The sequence below is a fragment of the Ischnura elegans genome, chromosome 4 (genome assembly GCF_921293095.1).
Source record: "Ischnura elegans chromosome 4, ioIscEleg1.1, whole genome shotgun sequence".
Lineage (NCBI taxonomy): Eukaryota > Metazoa > Arthropoda > Insecta > Odonata > Coenagrionidae > Ischnura > Ischnura elegans.
The window spans coordinates 106,662,724-106,682,484 of record NC_060249.1 but is presented as its reverse complement, the minus strand read 5'-3'; the positions used below and the strand labels follow the sequence as shown (position 1 = coordinate 106,682,484).

At 39.6% G+C, this 19,761-nt stretch overlaps 1 protein-coding gene across 2 annotated transcripts in view; it reads right to left on the bottom strand.

Moving 5' to 3' along the window:
- Window positions 1–19,761, bottom strand: part of LOC124157861 (ubiquitin carboxyl-terminal hydrolase 48-like) — a 415,786-nt gene that overhangs the window by 136,619 nt on the left and 259,406 nt on the right. For both annotated transcript variants that reach the window (XM_046532912.1, XM_046532911.1), the window contains exon 17: window positions 6,441–6,566. In XM_046532912.1, coding sequence (XP_046388868.1) covers window positions 6,441–6,566 — 126 coding nt within the window. The remainder of the gene's footprint in view (window positions 1–6,440; window positions 6,567–19,761) is intronic.

Below are 19,761 nucleotides of genomic sequence, written 5' to 3'. Positions count from 1 at the left end.
GTATTTTTATGACAATATGTCCTTCACAGGTACTATGAGTACCAAAATGAAAACAGTAGTTTCCACGCTGAACCTTCGATTGCTTTACCGTATATGCGTTGAAAATATATAGCTCGGCTATAATTACAGTTTTGACAAAAGACTGATTAAAGGTTCGTCATAGTCTATCAGTCGTAATTAGAAATAAGCTTCTTAATCAACTTCCCACTTTGGGAGATACAGAAAGTTTACTTTCAAAAATATAACTATTGACTAATCGGATTGCAACTTGCATCTAGGAAGAGACTCCGCAGAACGAGGCTGTGTACTTAAGCCATGCGAACCAAAGAACGTAGTTTCCCGAACAATATACAGGCAAGCACGGTTTGCTTAAGATATCAGATCTCATTCGCGAGGGATCTATTCATTGGATTCATGTTTGAACGGATGAGAGCGTTTAATTCCTAAATTTTCCCGCACGGATTTGCGGGCGGCGGCATGCATTACTTCCTACATGAATATGCGACCCGTTTAACGACCGGCAACTAGCACGGAGCGTAACATCCGCTCCAACGCTATGTAAACGCACAAGCTCTTCCCCGCAAAGATAGGGCTCAAATGTACACGTGTTGACCATATCGGGAACACAAGAATGTAGACAAGCATACGAATCGTTTAGCGGAGCATCAACGACGAGGTTATTAGTACCGGGCAAACGTTAAAAAGGTACGAACTTAAGATCTAAAAATATCGACTTATTTACGAAGGATGAAAAATCGCATTAGAGTCGTTAACCTAAATGCGAATACAGTATCTTACTTCTCGATTTATTGATTTATATATATCCATTACAATTGAATGTCGTTTTCTTGAGGTACATATTAACTCATAGAGGTCTCTTTCGGAGGTTCTCAGAGACACCATGCGATTTTTTTACGTTCTATTATGGTATATATTTATACTTACTGTAAGAGTTGGAGGATTCATCCAAATATGAAGTAGCAATAATGATGTACTCACATAATAAGTTCCAAGGTAATTATCCCTCTTAAAATGGCACAGATTTCGTCAAAATAGGCTGGAAGATGTGGGTTCTGTACTCTCATTCATGGTGATTCTTTCTATACAAAATACAAAAACAAGAGAGTCTCTAACGGCAGTAACATTTGGCACTACTCGTCAAATTAAACTAGTACTATACCCGAATAACCCCCCTGTGGCAGTTTACGGGAGTATTGCTTCTTCGCCAGGGACTGCCAAAGCCGCAGACTATTCTTTCTATGTAGCCCTGAAGAAGGGAATGCATTAAATTCCGAAACGTAGGCAAAGAATCATTTTTAATCACCCAAACTAACGACCGACACCCGGTACTTTTAATGGATATTTAACACCGAATACAATTCCGACTTTACATTTTAATATTTAGTTCCTTAATACGGCCCTCTCATTTGCGACTAAGAGCATTACTATTACCAGATGCGGCTGTAAAGTAAAAGACGCGCATACATGGACCAACCTGTGCATCCTACACAAGGCAGCTATCTCTTGTAATAGTCTGTCATATACGAATAAACAATAACACGAGGACATCGAAGTAACAGACGAAAAACACAGAGACCGACCGGGCCTCCATGCACACTTACGCTTCGTAAAACTGGTTCTAAAGTTAATGCAAAGTTTCATCAGAAATAGGTGCCATACAGAATCTAGAATAAGAATGAGTGATTCAATTATGATTTTCGAATGCATGCTAAAATATGAAGCCCAAAAATTAAGAGGGACAAAATAATACCATATTGTGTGACCGACTTAATAAATGCGTGAGTTGGCCCGATTCTGTTATGCAATACGACATACTGCTCCACTGAGCATGAACACATATAAAGATGTAAAGAATTTCAATTGAGGTTGATTTCACGGGAAAATGAAAAGTATAAATAATTCGAAGTCACTCGGACGCAAGAATTTGGGCTCTTGAAAAATGCGACATTGAATACTATCGCATAGAGTTTTCTAACATCGCACAACAATTACCGACCAGAAGACATTCTGTTCCAACCATTGGCAGCTGAAAATTTCTGATTACCCCAAACTCTCATTCCAAAAACATAGGATTTATCACCTCAACATCGACAGATCAGGAAACTTCCTAGTTGAATGACAACTTTATCTTAATGGAACACAAGACTAAGGATAGAAGGAATAAAATTATAATGGAGTCGACATAGCTGCATTAGAATTTCTTTACATAAATACTTTTGAGGCGTAACTGCAACCGGTAGTACTGGCATGTGTGTTCTCCATTGGAGGCGTGAAAATCTTGAGGCAAGCAGGCGAGTAAAAAGTCGCAACATGTAAGAGTAATTGCCGCGTGGGCAGGAATAACAAATTGCCTTCTTCATTTCAGCGGACTTTCTAAGGGTCCGCAAATGCTATCAATAAATAGAGACACAAGTACTGGGTACCAGAGGTCAAAACATTGTGATTGACACTGCTGAGTAACGAGTGCTTCCGCGGAGAAAAAAAGAAGAGCTCTGTAATTATTAGTCTACTTCATCGCTAGTATCACATGTTTTGGTCTAAAAAATAAATAATTACAGCGTCGCCGCAGAAATATTAATAGCTGAAATGTGACTGTGCTGAATTAATGTAAGAGCACTTAATGGCGCATTGCGATGTCAAGTACTTGTACCACCTTCGGTAACGACTCCTCAGGTCATATCAAGAAGCAGAATTACGTGTTTTTTCGAGTGAAAAACTCATTTCGGTTTAATTTTACAGCCCTAGGGCTAAGTCACCGTTAATGAAATTTCAGGAACGCGGGAGCATGCAGTGATTCCAAAAAAAACCAAGATGGATCCATAGAAATGATGATTGGTATATAATTGAGGCAGCACTGCCATTAGGACATGAGGCATTAGTGGTATCTGGCGCTGTTACCGCAACGAAAATCGATGCATATGACTTCACCGATGACATGTAGGTATGGAACCGTAGATAAAATGCGTGGAAAATACACCGCCTTGGACAAAAGTCGAAAAGATAACGAATAAGTCTTCAAAGATGAGTTAAACAAAGGTATACCATTTTTATACTACACCATTCTTTTACCAAACATCATAAGTACTGCTAAACACGGCGTCGTTCTCTTTTCCTAATCCCAACCTAAAATATTCCAAATAAGAGACAAAACTACCGTAAAGGCCAGTTCACACGATACATTAACACGTACATATTTTTGTGGACCGAAACATGTAGAAATACATGACGCATACATGCAATTTCATGATGCATATACAAGCAAATTATAACAGGTTCTATTTTCTGTTCATGCATTCGGACAAGTAGGGAGGTTACACGGTGCATTTAGGCGTACATTTTCGCTTTCATACATTTAGTCATAAAATTGTAAGATCTAATGTACGGTGTAAACAGGCCATTAGGCACAATTTTTTTACAATAATTTCAAAAGACTTGAAGAAAGAAGGCTCACACACAAGACTTAATTCACCCGAAATCATGAAATAATTAACAAGAGGCAGAAAAGGCAAAATAAACATTAACTTCAATGCTTGATTTTTTTAAATTTTGATGAACTGCACCCGCTACGACAGCTCCAGATTTCAGCATTTCCATCAGAGTCCAACACAGAAGGAAATCTCAATACAGGTGCGGTTGCTACGAGTAAAATCTTTCATACAGATCTATGAGTAAATACGAAATATGAATCTGTCTCATTTAATATGAAATATCTATGAGTAAAACACCTAAATATTGCAGAAAATTTTTAAAACCTCATCTCGAGGGTCATAAAAAATCTCTCTGAAACTAAAAAGAAGATTGGGCAAGCGCGCTGGGTAACAAGTTGAGACCCAGTGCACTCACTCCCCAAAGAGATTCAGGAAGTTTTGGTAGAAGCACACACTAAAAAAATTCCCAGCGAAAACGACTTCAAACAGCGTAAGAACGAACAAAGGAAGATGAGAAGCGAAATTAAATTAACTGGACACGCCGTAAATATCCGGGATTCATTCTCCAACAAAATGTTGCGTGTCAGGATATCATAAATCGCACTCCAACCGTCAAAAGCACACACAAATTTTTCAAATTATTGACGACTTTCTGGCAAAATCCTTTCTTTAAAAATTCAGGCGAGAGAAGAATATCCAGGACCAACACTTGAATTCACGACACCGCCCAGATGAATATTACACTTTACTTGAACTAGCTGAAGGTTTGCTATTTTGCTCCCATGGGATAATTATTTTTTTTTCGAGAAGGAAAAATGTTTATGCAGCCAACTCACAACTGAACAGCAAAAATTAAAAAAAAACTTGATTGGTCGACGGCTAATAGGTTCTACTGGGAGCATGTATCGAATATCGAATTTCGCACCTATGAAGAGAACAATAAAACCGGCTAAGATACTAACAACGACGAAAGATCCATATAACGTAACATCTACGCACTGCCCGCAAGTCCCCCCAATAAGCGGGCGGCAGGAGATGCTTGGATTCCGGCTATTAACCCGTCAGAGAAGATATAGGTATAGAGAAGAAGCTTAATATTTAAGTGCGCGTAGTAAGAGATTTGACAGCCTGAAGACTAATGATTATTTAAATAATTAATTGCTCACGGATAAAACGAATTACTATACCTATCTATCCTTTTGGCGAAATACCCCTCTTATTTTATCATTTCTATCGGACGCTGAAATGTAGTGCTGTTTTTTAATGATGACCTTTGTGTCGCTCTACTTGACATGTTCTTCACTGCTCAAGCTATATAAACCTAGCACTTACCTTCCGAGTCTCAACAAGCTAACTCTAAACGACACGAAATATACAAACTGTACTGATCTGAGTACTTGGACTTAAACGCGGTCTGGCATCGAAAGACGCAGGCTTAAAACGCCAAATTTCATGAAAGTGCACATATGACCTTATCCAAAGATGACGGATTACGACAACTCTGCATTGGTGCGATGCACCAATGTTTATACCGTTATGAATAACCGAGGTGGAGGAGTAGGCCCTTCGAGTAGCTTCGTGCAAGATATGATCAACGAGGACGAGCCAAGACAACAAGCCAGAAAAAAGTATTACACGTACGATCAATTTTCGACACCTCGGCATCGTAGACAAAAACGCGGCGGTTTAAATTTCTCGTGGACGTGCGAGCAGCACTATAAGTGATAGGAGAAGGTAGCGAGCAGTAGGGGCGGCTGGAGATGAGGGAATGGGGGGAGGGGAGAGGGAATGGGGGGAGGGGAGAGGTGATGGGGGAATGAGACGAAGGTCGCCGAGGTGGCGTCGGAGGCAGCGACGGAGGCGGCGGGAGACGGGGAGGCCCTTGAGGCGGCGGCCTCGGCCACCTTGCCCCCGGGCACACGGAGGGGCAGGGGCGGGGCTGATGCCTCTTCCAAGTGAGGGAATCCTGCCCCGATTGGACGAGGGAGGAGGAACGGGAGGTGGGGTGGGAGGGGAGGGCGGTAAAGAGGGGTGAGGCAAAGGGGAGTGACTGAGGAGCACAGCCGGGGTCTGAAAACGCGCTGATTCCACAAGCCAAACCACCTTGCTCAGGAGCGTACATCAGGTAATGCATGGCAGAGAGGTATATGAAATTAACAGCCACGTGAAAGTATTTTTCGCTTAAATTATTTTTGTAGCATATAATGATCATGGGACAGCAAGGGCTGTATGATCATAAAATGCGTTTAATTCATTATTCAGGTGGCTTTTTGAAGAGCAGTTTTATGCGAAACGCCATGCTTGAAATATAAGGCACTTGTTGGATAAAATATCCGTAAAAAGTACGTAAGTAAGCTCAGGCGAAAAATAAAGAACTTAGAATTGCTATGAACAACAAAGATAAGTAAGGGGTCTTCGAAAATGGATATGACATTCCAACGGACGAATGGATCAATTACATTAAAAATTCTCAAGCTAACAGTAAATATGTGACTGAAAGAAATTAAAGACGCTGATTATGGATGTGTTCCCAGTTCAACTAATTCAATAAATGAATCCTGAAAGAGGAGCAGAAACATAAGCCCATCAGGGGTGAAAGTGATAAAAATATTAATAAACATACATTTACATTATATATGACACAATTATTAATAAAGCTTCTCGTTCCGTGAGCTTGTGTTCTAATTCCACTCTCACCCTTCGTATTTTGGTGTGAGCGACAGTGGGGCGAAGGTTGCGGAATGGGCGGGATAAAAAAAATACTAACAGAATGAATAGCTCTGGTGCTTTAATTTCTCCCGCTCTAAAATTTCAAGGGACAACGAAGCACTCGCTATCCCTTTTTCAAAGACGTTTAACCACACAATCCTTGGCCGACAGTCTCACACCCTGGTGACAAAATGAAATCTCCCACTCGCCGAACCACTTCGCAGGTAAGGACAGTGGGGGTCACATCTTTTCAGACTTTATGAAATTATTTCAATACTTTACCTTGAGGGTGATGACTGAGCCTGGGTAGACGCGCAGGTCGGAGAGCGTTGCGTGATGGTCAATGAGTGGCCTGCCGCCCAACGAAAGGTGCTGATCGAACGGTGCAACTCCAAAAATCCGCATAATCTGAAAAGGTGAAATTGCGAGTGAGAATATATATTCCACGACTGAGCCAGGGATATATCTAAAGAGAAAGCATCACTCCCGGCCGACCAGTCTTTTTTCTTGACGAATTACTGGCTGAAGAAATCATCCTGAAAATGTCGGAGAACATTGACCGTATCCAATAATTTTCTGTACCAAAAATTCAAATATTTTATTTCAAAACTTACTCATAAGTAATATTTTTGTACTTATTTGAGATACGGGCAAATACTGGTAATGATTTACCCTAACACCCAAATAAAATAAGTAATTTCAATATGATAGCAGAAGTTAAAAGTTTGATGCGTCGCGAAAAAAGACCGTTAGTAATACGACCAGCCGAGCAGGAGTTACGCGCCTCCTTAAAAGTAAATTCACGACGGAATGAAGCTAGCTATTATGCCAATAACTTGCGCTAAAGAAAGAAAAAATACATTTCACGGCTTATGGTACGAATATTACAATAACTCCATTGTCCCAATGTAGTCTCATTTTGGTTTCAGGTATCCCATAGTGACGTGAGGCACAATGGGTGAGCAAACCAACTGTAACCAACGTGCAATAAAGGGTGAGTAAACACCTTATTATGACAAGACCTGTTACTCGCTGTTAATATGTTATTTCGTAGTTATAAAATCGAATTTATTGGAAAAGGCTACAGTTGTTTTCACACACCCAAGGCTCTGATGATAACAATATAAATACGTAAAATGAAACATCCCAAGAGGGAAAATAGATTGTACACTGTGGAGGAGTATGGACACTAGAACCAATCGAGACATTAAAATAAACACTACACAGTCGATGTAGTCCGAATCTCGTCTTCAAAACAAAATAAAATGAAAGGATAAGGAACATTAATTCCAGGAATAAAGATAGTTTGGAGGAATAAGTTCAATGGAAAAAATACTCCTTTGAATCAAGTCTATGGTTGCTTTGGACAATGTTTATCTAAACTCCTACAAGGAATTTCCGTTAAGAGCGGGTAGATTAATATACAGGATTGATAGGATAAATTGGAAAGAATCATTTGTCATGTGAAATATCTCCTTCAATTAGCTTGATGAGAGTGATCCATCATATTTCCCTCGCATGCCATTCCCTCCGCTCATTAACAATCATGGGATGCGAGGCACTTATGATCTTCTAACGTTTCCATTTCCCTCTCAGTTTACTACGCTCCACCGCTCGCGTGATTTTATTGCCCATTTTTTTCCACGAGAAAAGAGGAATAATTACAGCCGCGCAAATTCAACGGCCGCGGAAGAATTTGACGGCCGGCGAGTTAAGAACTCTAGTGAAGCGGCACGGCGGACAGGGAGAGTGAGCTAAGAGAGGATGTGCCTTTCAGAGGAATGCAGGCAAACTGCACCGAGGCTCACAATTAGCGAGCGAATGCGCGGCGCAACCCGTGCGTCAAGACCTTACCTGACCTCGGACACGAAGGTGGACGCGAAATTTATGGTAAAGAGATATATTAAGACCGTCAGTCGTTACCGTGGAGGTAGAACTAGCTTTGCGTCATCATGACACAACTAGAGACGATTATCAGCACGTGTAAATCTGGAAGACTCCAGGGTGTGACGCTGCGTCGTTACTATGACAGTAGTTAGTATCTATTGCTGACCTTAGGCCAGTGGGATTTAGTGCCATGCCGCCGTGATGGGAAGTCGCAGTCACCGGTGGCGATTGTTCGGGCTCCAAGCTGAGGCAATTCGTTCATAGCACTCATCGTACAGTGACGAATGTCGCCGAAATCATGGCCAAAATCACGAAAATCCGTTGGTAAAAGGGCAGAAAATATCACTTCAACTGAAAAAGGGAAAATGTTTTTATTTTGAAATGTATCTTGCACAAGTACCGTGGAGACTTGTAAATAAGTTGCCTAGCGTTATCAGTAGCACATTATTCTAAATAATCAATACTGATTATCAATATACGACATATTGTCCGCAATATCGACTAAATAAATCAAATAATTATTAATCTTTAATATGTAATAGACATACTGCGCAATACCATATATTCTTAATGGAGTACACATAACTTCAGCTTTTCATCCTTTTTAACCTTCCGATGTACTCTCAACGTGACGAAAAGGTGATCACCCGAAGAAGGCTGCGGTACGAGGGAATTTATTGGCAGGCTGATCTCTTACGCGACCCACTGCAATTGCTTCTTGGAATAAACTAATCATTCCTAGAAGATGTAAGCCACATTGACAACTGGGGGAGTGATACTAGCTATACATTTTTAATTTCCAAATGAAGATCGGTGCAACTTAAAACTAGTCTTTTAATATGGCCTCTCAAACGGAATTCTTTCCTCATATGTAGCTTGGGGAACACATCACCTAATAGGCCTTTTAGTTTCTTTGAGGGGCTATAAAACTGCTATTTGAATCTTTCCATGATAAATACTGAATTTGACAATGAACTATCGCGAGAAATACAAATGCCTAGGAATACTTGAGGAAAATGAGGTATATAAATTTAACAGCAAACTATAATTGGAACCAATATTGCAGGATATTTCTAGCAGCTATATTTCTCACGACTTCATTTTAAACGCACGATGCTATTAATTTATACAGATATGGACGATTAATGTAACTTACTCGTTTAATTTATGTCTACATAAATTTAAAAAAATGAGTTACTCTTGTATATTTTCAGAAAACTTTTTCCACAAAATATATGTGCATAGTAGGTTTACGTAAATAACCTTCAGATATTGACCTCCACAGTGCTTTTATCCATTCGATGTCCATTTTCCCCTGATATAAACCATTTAAACTTTCTGTTCTGTTTTCCCAAAATTTTCGTTGTCGCCAAAACTCTTCGAAAGAGGCATGTGCCAATGGAAAAAAGGAACAAGAAACCTGAGTAAATTAACGGGAACATGAACATGGGCTTTGGTCCATTTTGACTATAAGAATTATGGTGAAATGTTTGGAAAGCGTAGCGTAGTAGTCATTTAAATGAACTTTTCATCTACGTTTTTCTAGCTCAAACCGTGAATTATAGAAGAAGAAATCACGGGATGAAACGTAACGGGGATATAATATGGAATGGAGAAGAAGACTCCAGAAAAGACATGGATGCAGCTAGGAAAAACTCAAAATTTGCAGCGTGTTCGTGGCAGTTAGCTCTGCAGAAGAATAACTGATGACGCCAACTACGCGTTAATATTTGTTAAAACCCCCCGAGATCCAATAAGCTAATTTTTCGTTTCGCGCCTTACTTAATTTTTCACTGATTTTTTCCGTAAACCGGCCTCGCCAGGCCAAATGGAAGGGCAAGTGAAGGCTCTTGAGGACGGGCGGCGGGAATTGCGAATGCATCGGGACGGAACGCATTGGGCTGAATTCAAGCGTGGACGTGATTTGAATGACGGTCTCATTAGCGCGCGACGCCAAAACACGCGGAAAAACGTGGCGGGAATGTCTAGGGGGCACGTGCGTTCACGGGACGGGTACGAGGAGGCGAGGATTCTCACGCGGACCAAGAAGGCCAAAGCGAGCAGCCTATGAAGGGTTCGAGGACGGGCAGCCCTCGATCCAAATCCACCCTTGCAAGGCAAACGCCCGCACAGCGTCAGTAATTAACATCCCTCCAGAAATGAAACTGGATTTGAAACCTACACGCGGATTCCCACTAACGAGGGAAAGAAACGGAAAGAAACGTGCTGTCGAGACGTGTGCGATTTTCAACGGCACAAGGAACTCATTAGGAACGGTAGTTCTCGAAGAGGAGGAGAAATAGCTGATATACCGATGAAAGATGTATACAACCGTGAAGGGTTTTGGATAGTACCATATCTTCCTCTATGACAGTACCCGTGGCATTATACCCGGAAAAAATGAAAATGAAACTCTTGGCATGTTATCAAAGATGCAACAATTTTATAAAAATATAAAAGTGGATCTACAATTAAAAACGGAGGGAGCGTGAAATACTGCTACGTGATTTTTTTAATATTTTAAAAGTACTGATTAACCTAGCCAAAACGTGTCGTGTCCGATGATTTGCATCGGGTTTCCAAGCTTTTACGTTGGATATGCGGAGTAGGAATATAGATCGGTTTTTGTACAGAAAGACTTATGAGGATAAAACGATTAGTGGTACTTTTCTGGGGGCCAGAAAAGTACCACTAACCGATAAAACTTATTTGGGCAATAAAAATATTTGGACGACTGAGTTCACAAAAATGATAAATTTAAGAAAAACACATTGAGAAAAAGAACCTCTATTATCTATTCATTTTTAGGCGAATAGACGATCCATGCTTGCTAAGATTGAATCACGTAAGGTTACAAGGACAAGACTTCCACTAAGGAACACGGATCCGGGGAGTAAAACCACACGATATGATGGTTACCAACCTTGACTGGCTGTAAAGGGACAGCAACTAGAATCACGACCCAGCGATGATTTGCCTGGGTAATTAAAGATTCGGAGTAGGATGGTTGTCTGAGCATGTACTTGGAATGCTAAGTACTCGTAAGTCGAGGTTTTTTTCTTGCACTACCTAATACGATTTTCACCACCGTTCACACGAATAGTAAAATGAAATAAAAAGGGTGAATAATTTGCAGGAAGAGAATAAAAATTAACTTCAAGGCAATTGATGGAACAATAACGAAACCATGAGGACAGAATGCCTCCCCTCTCGGCTAGTCTCTATGAACTGGTGCTAAAGGAGAATGGAGAAGATGGACGGACGTATAACACGAGAAACGAGAACGTATGGAGGATAATGGATCCTTTAGAGTAGCATGCGTCAAAAAATATCAAGGAGGTATGGCTATGCCAGGAGACAGAAATTGAGTGGGAAGCAAAATGGCGGCAAAAATTGAAGTAGTCCCCACGGAGGAAAAGTAAGAGAACACTTGAAGCGATTGAAAAATGATAAGGGGTAGAAACACTTCTGAGGAGTAAGAGAACTGGCATGAGATACGATGAAATCAAAGCTGTAACCAGAAAAAAATTCGTGGGGGTTTTGCGGGGAGAGAGAATGTATTTCTGAGGGTTTTAACGCTGTAACTCCCTACAACACCGCTCTCTAGAGCCTTGGACAAAATGAAGGGCAATGGTACACCACTCTCACAGGATTGCAATGCTACGCAAGCAGGTAAGTTTGCATAATAATGGCCACATTTGGAAATAATTTCAATTAATAATGTTCCATATAAATTTTTGATTCAACTTTTTAAGTAAAGATATAATGAAAATTTATCAACAATAACTTTACATTGCAAAGTAAAGTTACTTCCAAATATCAATAAGTGGATCCAGGAAGAGAAGCATGAGAACGTTCCTTATGATCATAATAGACGTTCTACGCTTTCCACATCCACTCATACGAGCATTCACACAAAGTCACAGGGGACCACGTCAGGCACGCTCGAGTCCTACACACCAGAGACATGACGCAACGATTACGCGAGGAATATTCGCTCCCCTGCGTTCTCCCGCCCGTTGATGTCACGGAAGATACACTCCCACAGCAATTGAGATGCCCCGCCTCACTCAACACAACAAGGGCGCAGTCCCTCCCACACCCTCTCCCGTCGAAGAAGTGGGCTAAATTCGGCGAGGCCCGGTATTTGGAGTGCGTGCGACCGGCGGCGGGACTTGTGGGAATGGAGAGAACGGAAGAATGTTTGGCGGTGGCGGTGGGTATGGGAACTAAACGGAGTAGGGGGGACGAAAAGGGTTTGATGACTCAAGGGTGGGGCTAATACGGAAGGAGATGACTGTTTGATGGTGACAAAGTGGCGTAACACCGTGACACGACGGGGCAACGCTTTTGACACCCCAAAGTGGCCCGTTCCCGGGAACTTAGAGCGCCACTTGGGCATGGAAATGCTAAGGGTAACCTTCTACTTTTCACTTTAAGAGCACTCGACGCCTGGCGAGGCTGAGCTGACAGATCACGATATCGAGGACAGGAAAATAATACATATAAGATGACTAAGTAGAGGTCGTAATATCCCAGACCTAAATAATGGGTCTACATTGTATTTCACAACGCTAAACATGGCTACAGTTTTCAAATGAAAGATGGGAAACCCGCTAAAGTAAATGAATTATGCCCCAACTCCAGAAGTTAAAATCACTGAATGTTTCTTTCGACAGTATCCCTTTTCTATCGCCATCCGCACTACCGTCACAGCTTTTGGCGGCTTTTCATCGAATCCATGAAACAAGGCATTATTGACAAGCAACTATGCATAAGATAAAGGCTCTGAATTGTATTTTACAATATTACGCATGGATACAGCTTTCAGACGAGAAACACAAATAGGTCGTCCTAACGACCTTCCTAACTTTTATTATTATTATTTACTTCGTGAAGCTGAGAGTTGGTGAAAATATCTGAATGATTAAATAAACAATAACATGCAATTTAATGAGAAATAGTTATATAATGATGAGGTGTTAAACAGAATTTGAAAAATGATGTTTAAAAATTTGCATTTCGATGGCTCACTCACGGCCGAAACGAAAAATTTTCAAATTGACCGAATTCAGACCGCAGAAGAAAGGAGAAATACATCTTTGCTTTAGTTACAATAACAATTTTCCGGTATCTATGCTTTCATCAATAATACTGAAATATAGGAGATAAGATGACGGCTAATTTTCGAGTTCTCCAGCCGTGTCTGTCATTTATGGCTGGAGAACCCGAAAATTAGCAGTCATCATGAACAACGCCGCGGAAACCTACGCACGTATAGGAGATAAGGTTTAAGTTAAAAAATAATAATTTGTACCTCAAGGTAAGTAAACAGGAAATTATAACTGAATAATTAATTAAATAATGCAATCACATTGTCCACACACACAATGAAATCAAAAATTTAGAATAGGAACGAATTCTTTCAGGCTATAGACACTTAAGGAGAGCTAAAAGTGCAAACTTAAAACATATGAAACCCAGACTGGCCACATTTGAATTTAGTCTTATGAAATGCTGAGAGGTTTAAAACCTAGTTTATCTGCATATGATGATAATAGGCTGACAATAAGTAATTATACCCTAAATAAAGTGGGTAAAATCACTAATTTTTTCTCCGACAGTCTCCATTCTCAATGTATATCCGCACTACCATCAAAACTTTCGGGCAGCGTTTCATCGAACCCTTGAAATATGGGAATAAAGAAAAAAAACTTAAGTTTAGGCATAAATTATTCGATTTACATCAAAGAAATACTTATGGAAATTATTAATGCACTCCGAAACAAATCGCAGTCATCGCGAAAGTTAAGAGACAAAAGAAATGGCGCCGGGTTAATAACGACTGTAAGGGGGAGACGCTGTGTCTGGTGGTCAAAACAGAGAGACATATCCCTTAAGTGAAAGCAGTGATAATTCGCAGAGTAAAAAAGGGAAGGCTGAAGGGAGACAGAGAGAGGATCCAAGGAAGAGACAAACGGGAACAAAAAAGAAGACAGGGATGAGATTACACTAGGCCACTTATGCACTGCGCGTTTTTCTACCGCTTTTTTTTTTGCAGTCCGGCACATAATACGCTCATTTCACGGCAGTTAATGGTAAACATGGGCGTCGTAATAGGGGTAATATCTTCGAGATGTTCCCTAAATGAAAAAAAATGGGACAAAAAATACTACACGTAGTACTACGGTCTTTTTTTTAAATAGATGCGAGTTTTTTTGTGCGTATGCCAATCGATTGAGTTAGAATGGCCGAGGGAGGAACGAGTAATCAATCGGAGAGATAAAAATGCCGTCGCAAACGACAATTAGCAACCAGGAAAACGAAAAATATTATGGATAAATTTCCCACAACTTCGTTTCTATATCACGCTACTAGTCAAAGAGGCTGTCTTGCCACTAAGAATACCCTCTTGAAGAGGGATATTTTATCTTGTCACATTTCTATTTCCTTAATTACTAGTGTTAGTTGAAGCGTGGTGGAGTAAGCTCAAAATTTTAAAATTAAAGAGAAAATTTTGTTAATTCACTTGATTTTCTTGACTGTAGCTTTTGCGTTAACGGAAAATATTATGGATAAATTTCCCACAACCTCATCATTTCTATCTCACGCTACTAGTCAAAGAGGCTGTCTTGCCACTAAGAATACCCTCTTGAAGAGGGATATTTTATCTTGTCACATTTCTATCTCCTTAATTACTAGTGTTAGTTGAAGCGTGGTGGAGTAAGCTCAAAATTTTAAAATTAAAGAGAAAATTTCGTTAATTCACGTGATTTTCTTGACTGTAGCTTTTGCGTTAACGGAAAATATTATGGATAAATTTCCCACAACCTCATCATTTCTATCTCACGCTACTGGTCAAAGAGGCTGTCTTGGCACTAAGAAACCCCTCTCGTACGGGGATATTTTATCTTGTCACATTGCTATTTCCTTAATTAGCTGAGTTAGTTGAAACAAGGTGGAGTTATCTCAACATTTTATAAAGAAAGAGAAAGTTTTGTTTTTCCACGTGGTTTCCCTGACTGTAGCTTTTGCGTTATTTATCAAATTAATTAAGTCAGGAGACTCATCTACATCTCTACTATCTGTCTCCTCATCTACCAAACACAAATGGTTAGTTTCATTCAAATATTAAATTTTCCAAAATTAATAAATTCTTTTCCCTCCAATTAGTCAGCTGAAAACGTTACCGCAATCCTAATAGAAGTCGTGGCTAAGGAAAATATTTCATCAATCATTCTCTATATCATAAAAAATTTCAATTTACCACTTTCACGATTGTTTCAAAAAATTTTCTGTGATCCCAATAAAATAAAAATATTATCTCTACGGGAAATAGATGAAAATATCAAGTGTACAAAAGAACACATTAAAAGTTATTTTTGTACTTAAATAGGTTCCAATACGCCTGCTCGACACAATTCAAAAACTGAATTTAATCATTTTTACGTATCGTTTTTAGAGACTTCTAAAGTGATTACAAACTGAAGACATTGCGAGGAATAAATATTCAAACATGCATATTATAGCATGACACCTGAATGAGAACTATTTCCTGGAAGATAATCCCAATGTGCCTTTTTCTCAAACGTGACGATTTTTTTCACCGCTGATAGAGTATAATTTACAGTTGCAGGTAAGGGTACGGAATTATTAATGATAAAGTATGTGCATGAAAATTTCTTATGCACATAACAGTTTCTCAGAGGCCATTTCCCCCGAATATGGAATTCATATTAGGTGCTTTGCAACACTTTGCCTATTATTTAAACCATTCTCGAAAGCGACACAACCTAACTCTACTTCAAATTTGCGGAAAAATTATAGGGCTAATTAGTGGTGGTACACATTCAAAGAAAACTTATTTTACAGATATTCCAAGATTTAAGGACATGGAATTAACTTTATTTTTCAGAAAAAAATCCTAAAACGACCTAAATACGGTAGATATTTAGTAATAACCACGTTTTTACTCAAGAATCAACACATAACGGCCATAAGCTGGAATACTCTTGGTCTTAAAGTTGTAAAATCGTTCACCTGATCAGCATCACCGAAAAAAAGTGAAGTTTCAAAAAAATGTACGGTCACCGCGACTTCAGTGTCAAACAAAGTCTCGGCAAGCCAGCATTTCTTTTCCTTCTACAGCGTTATTCACCGTGTTCAGCAATTTTTGATACATTCGGGCGTCGCACGCAATCACCAGCTCAAGATGGGAGAAGAGGCGGATGAGGCACATAAATCGCACATCCGTCGTCCGTCCGCACCACTGGCGCCAAACCCCGTTTCGAAAACTGCACACCCGAATGTTTTCCGCTCCATAGTGCGCTCGCGACGTTTTTATCAGCGCAGGAAATCCAAAGACACTGAGAATAAAATTACCCTCGGTGGAGAGACCTCCAGAACGCGACACTTCGATTTGAATAAAGATGCAAAAAATACGAAACCTGGTAATTATAATTTACGGAAAATTACAATATCATCTTGCCAAGACTAGGCTTGTATCGACCTGTACTATACAATTAATAACTTGATCTTCTGACGCTCCTCTTTCTTAATAGATGCACTCCATATCTTTTCATTATCCAACCCTCTGAACTGATCCCTCTCCTAGTCCCGATGCACATGCCCCTCTCGCAAACGAAAATATAAAGATATGCGAAAATTCCAGCAACAAGTCTCTTCCAAAGCCATTTCAACAAAAATTCCTTCTAATGTTAGTTGAGTTAACAATAATTGGTGATATAGTACACGCTAAAAAAACTTGTCCGGATTCTTCCCATTCAAATTTCTTTAAAAATGACACAAAACGTGACTTAATTTCAATTTTAAGTATTTAAAAATCAATCCTTTCAGTTCAAAATGGAAATGCCTGGTTTATACAAGATTACTTACCACCACGCATAAATATTTTGTATCCTCCTTATCAAAATAGCTAATTACATATGAATAAACACAAGGACCAGCTTCATTCTTCCTCACATTCACTCCACTGTTTATTATTGATGGTATTCAAGACAAATCTTTCATTTTTTCATCCAAAACATTTATACGCGCGAAAGATGAAATTTTTAGGGCAACGCACATTCATACCGGGCTCGAATACAGATATTTTACATATGCGATTACTTTGGTGGTGTAACCTGACCGAAATGGGGGAGACACCGAATAGAATTCTTTTCAAATAACAGTTTTTAACACTTTAATAACAGTTTTTATTTTTTAAGAAGAAAGTCGTAATAGGAAAGCAAAGTAACGCACCCCTCCTTGCAATTACTGAAAGATATTTTTTCATGCAAAATTTTCGATAGTTAAGTTTCGGCTCACTGCCAAATTACAATGCCAGAAAGGCGATATTAAGAATTTTATTTAAGAAGGTATATTATAGATTATTTATAGGAAAAAGTAATTGGTTTTTGGAGGATTCCCCGCATTATAATATGACGAATAATTATATAAGACGATAAAATGCATAGATAAATACGAACCACGAAAAAATTGCAAAATTGTGACGACCAAGATTCCACATGACCAAAAGCTATCACGATCAAGGATACGCAGGCGCTATTCTCTTACTTACTCGATCAAAGAATAGCAAGTATGTCGGAGGAGTAACGATGACAATGTCAGAGAAAATGCACGACTGAGCATATACGGGAAAGAGAGACGAAAACCCCTATCAAAAAAAAGCGACGCTTCTAGGGCTTCTTACTGAAGGAAGTGAAGACAGGCATTTAAGTAAGAGACGCGCTCAAAAGTATTTCGGTCGGACACAGTAGGGCGGTCAAGCACAATGAGCACATACATACGTTTCAGCGGAAGGGAGAAGAAGCGAACTTCGTACGGGGGAACTTGGAACAGGAAGAGGAAAGACGTTGGGAGTTGGCGAGACGTACCCTTCCGTCTGACGGGTCTTGTTCTTCGTGTGAAGGGGCTAACGGGGTGAGAGGTTACGTAAAACGAGAGAATATGGACGAAACAGAACCCAACTGATTGGAGAGAATTATTTCAAAATTAAATCAAATCTTCTCACGTAAAAAAGAAAGAAGAAAGTTGATTATTTTGAAATATATTTACCATATTTTATTTAGCACATGATGAGAACAAGTATAGTACAAGATTGACGATAAAGGATAGGGCCCTTGATATCCCCGAAGCCAAATTATCGCGATCTCATTACTGCTTGCAGTTTTTGAACGTGGTAGTAAGATCGTAACACGATCCAAAATCACGGGGAAAAATAGTAAGCGACGACGCGAATACTAATAAACAGGTAATGATGAAAAAAATATGAAGCAATGAACACTTTTTAACTTGGGGATATGAGTTCCACGAGTTAAATACGTTACGGATTATGGAGCAAATCCGTATTCTAACACAAAAATTTTTATGCAAGAAAATCAAGTTATTGATCACTTACAGAAGGGTTAGGCATTCCCGGCCGGCGTGCGCCCCACGAAGAATTTTATACAGCCCCCACTTTCACTCACCCAGTGATTCGGGTAGGTTGATTATGACAGGTGAGGGTTGAGCTCACGCCAGAATAGACCACAGGCGATATAATTTCACATATTCAGCGTACAGCTTCTTTCCCTGGGCCTTCTCGCACTATGAAATATTTTCGGGGGAGGATGTCCGAGCGGTTCACTTGAGATCTGCACCCGAGACCTCTGAGCTAATTATTCCACTCAATAGGCCCTCACGCTCCCAGTCTGCCATAACAATTACTGTCGGCGTCAAAATGATGTGCCGCTGTACTTAGAGAATTCATATCTGGGCTTCAGTGCATTCCATGATAATGAATAATATGTCATTTTAAAGGAAATTTTATGTTCAATTCTGATTCATTTTTGTTTGATAAAAAATTCATTATTAGAGACACACCAGTGCATTGAATATTGTAGACATAGTAGTTTTTCCTAGGTTGAGTTACAAAGTTCATAAAGTTGACAAAATGGCTAATTTTACGGCTCGCGGAGTCATTTATTGTACCGGCGTGCCTACAATTTTGAATTTTTCATAAAACAAATAATAAATCAGAATTGAGAATAAATTTTTTCATTAAAATGACGTATTATTCATTACAATAGCATGCACTGAAGCCCAGATATAAATTTGCAAAGTACAGCGGCACATCATTTTGACGCCGACAGTGGTCAATTAATTTTTACTTCGCAACAGCGAACTTTCGACTCACTGTCGATAAGTACACTGACAAGAATAACCAACAATATCTCAGGAAAATAATCAAATTTCCGACCCATGTGGCCACGCTATTAGGACACATTACCAGCAAGTGCATGTCAATTTGATATGAGGCCCAAGGGCAAGAAAATATTGACTCCTGACTAATGAGGAGCCAGCACTCCAGCTCGATCAGTCTTTCTCGTGTCGATTCATTTATTTAAATCTTATGCTATCACCCTGAACATTTAGGGTAAAATTAAGTAGATACCTGCCAACATTCGCCCGAATGCAGTACCGCATATCTTAAAATTTTACCTCAAAATATTCTCAGATTCAACAGGTGACAATGCTAATTAAATAAGAATTCAACGAGGTGATTGTTCGATTCACCTAATACATCTGTTCTCTAATGATCTGCGAAAACTGAAAACTATAAATTTTTTAGTGAACTCACAATTAGCAATGTCAAAATAGTTTGCAAAAGCCGCTTTCACGGGTGCATAGAACACTCTTGAGAGAAGCCCAAGAA